The sequence below is a fragment of the Tupaia chinensis genome, unplaced genomic scaffold (assembly GCF_000334495.1).
Source record: "Tupaia chinensis unplaced genomic scaffold, TupChi_1.0 Scaffold000159_1, whole genome shotgun sequence".
In the NCBI taxonomy this organism is placed as follows: Eukaryota; Metazoa; Chordata; class Mammalia; order Scandentia; family Tupaiidae; genus Tupaia; species Tupaia belangeri.
The window spans coordinates 6,231,166-6,232,934 of record NW_006159630.1 but is presented as its reverse complement, the minus strand read 5'-3'; the positions used below and the strand labels follow the sequence as shown (position 1 = coordinate 6,232,934).

Genomic DNA, 1,769 nt, shown 5'->3' with positions numbered 1-1,769 from the left:
CCCGCCGCCCCCCCTCTCCCAAAGCTCGCTTGCTCCCGCTGGCTGAGGTCCTTGGGCGGGCCTTTGAGGCGGCCAACTTCAGCCAGGCTGCCCCTGTGGGTATCCTGCTGGCAGACCACGCAGCCAAGGCACCCCAGGGCAGGCATTCGAGCTTTCCCAAAGACTGTCCCCAGGAGCAGGGACCCCATTATGGTGCCTGCCCAGGTGGGGCATACAGCGTAAGTCTGTCCTAGGGGTGGGGGGCAGACCTTGGTACCCAGGTACCCACTCAGGGGCCTCACAGGACCTGCCAGAAGGGTCTGGGTTCTGCCCAGGGTGGGGCTGGCTGGGGCAGTAAGTCCCCCAGCTCAGACTGCCAGTGCACAGTGACACCTTCCTGAGCCACAGAGCAGAGGCCACGCACTCCTTGGATCCCACCATGGACACAAGGCTTGCTCTGGTGGTTAGAGGGGGACAGCTTATATTTCCGGGCCCGAGAGAGGCAGGTAATCTGGGAGTTCCTGGGCTGCCCCAGGTCCGCAGGCCTGACCAGGGGCCTGACAAAGGACCTGATCCCCCCTGCAGAGCACCCGAACGGCCGCATGGACTTCGCTTTCCCAGGCAGCGCCAACTCCCTGCACAGAATGACCACAGCCAACGCCGCCTACGGCACCCACCTGAGCCCGCACCTGCCGCACCGCATGCTGAGCTCGTCCTCCACCCTCACACGGGACTACCACTCGCTGACCCGGACGGAGCACTCCCACTCGGCCACGCTGCCCAGGGACTACTCCACCCTCACATCCCTCTCCTCCCACGGTGAGTGGCCACCAGCCCTGCCTCCCCGCGTCCCTCCCAGGTTCCAGAGGTGCAGGCTGCAGCTGCTGCCCCAACCACGTGTGCACGTGCATCTGTGCCCACGCAGGCGCCTGCCCCTCACTCTTCGTTTCCCTGCCCTAGGCCTCCCTCCCATCTGGGAAGACGGGAGGAGCAGGCTTCCGCTGTCCTGGGCCTTAGGGCTCCGGAGTCGAGCTCAGATGAAGGGGCTCCCCCACTCCAGGAGCTCACGAGATTCTATAATCCTGGCTGGGCGGCCAGCGGCGCCCTCCTGGAGCCCAGGTAGTACAGGGGTGACCATGCTGTCTCTCCACGGCCATCCCGCTCCATCTGTCATCCGGCCACCAACAGTCACCGCTTGTACCCACAGCCTCACCCTCCATCCATCCACGGCACCCTGCCCACTTCATCCGTGCTGATGCCTAACGTGGTCTCTGTCCCCGGGGGCTGCTGATCTGGGATCGGGGCAGGAGAGGGGCCAGGCCAGCTGAGCAGTATGGAGGAGGGGCTGGCAGCGCACGTGCCCACCCTCTCGGCACAGGCAGGGCCGGCACCCACTCGGGCGACGTGCGGGAGGTGCTGGGTGGCCTGGACAGGGTGTTGCAGGGTGAGTGAGCTGCCTGGCTGTGGTCAGTGTAGACATGCCAGCCGAGTGAGGGGGGCTAGGGCTCCAGCCCCGACTCCTGCCCCGAGCCCCCCATCTCTGGGTCTGACTGTAGCCTCATCTCCAGACTCTCGCCTGACCACTGGGGTGCCTGACACCCCGACCCGCCTGGTCTTTTCTGCCCTGGGGCCTACGTCCCTGAAGGTGAGCTGGCAGGAGCCCCATTGCGATCGGCCGCTCCTGGGCTACAGCATGGAGTACCAGCTGCTCAACGGCGGTGAGCAGCCTCCCCACCAGCTCCCAGGGGTGCAAAGGGCCCCACCCCTACCAGGCCCCCAGGGGTGCAGAG

At 66.3% G+C, this 1,769-nt stretch overlaps 1 protein-coding gene across 1 annotated transcript in view; it reads left to right on the top strand.

Annotated features, from left to right (window-relative positions):
• Positions 1-1,769, top strand: part of ITGB4 (integrin subunit beta 4) — a 39,591-nt gene that overhangs the window by 34,249 nt on the left and 3,573 nt on the right. The window contains exons 33-35 of the mRNA XM_006145801.3: positions 565-798; positions 940-1,098; positions 1,548-1,697. Coding sequence (XP_006145863.1) covers positions 565-798; positions 940-1,098; positions 1,548-1,697 — 543 coding nt within the window. The remainder of the gene's footprint in view (positions 1-564; positions 799-939; positions 1,099-1,547; positions 1,698-1,769) is intronic.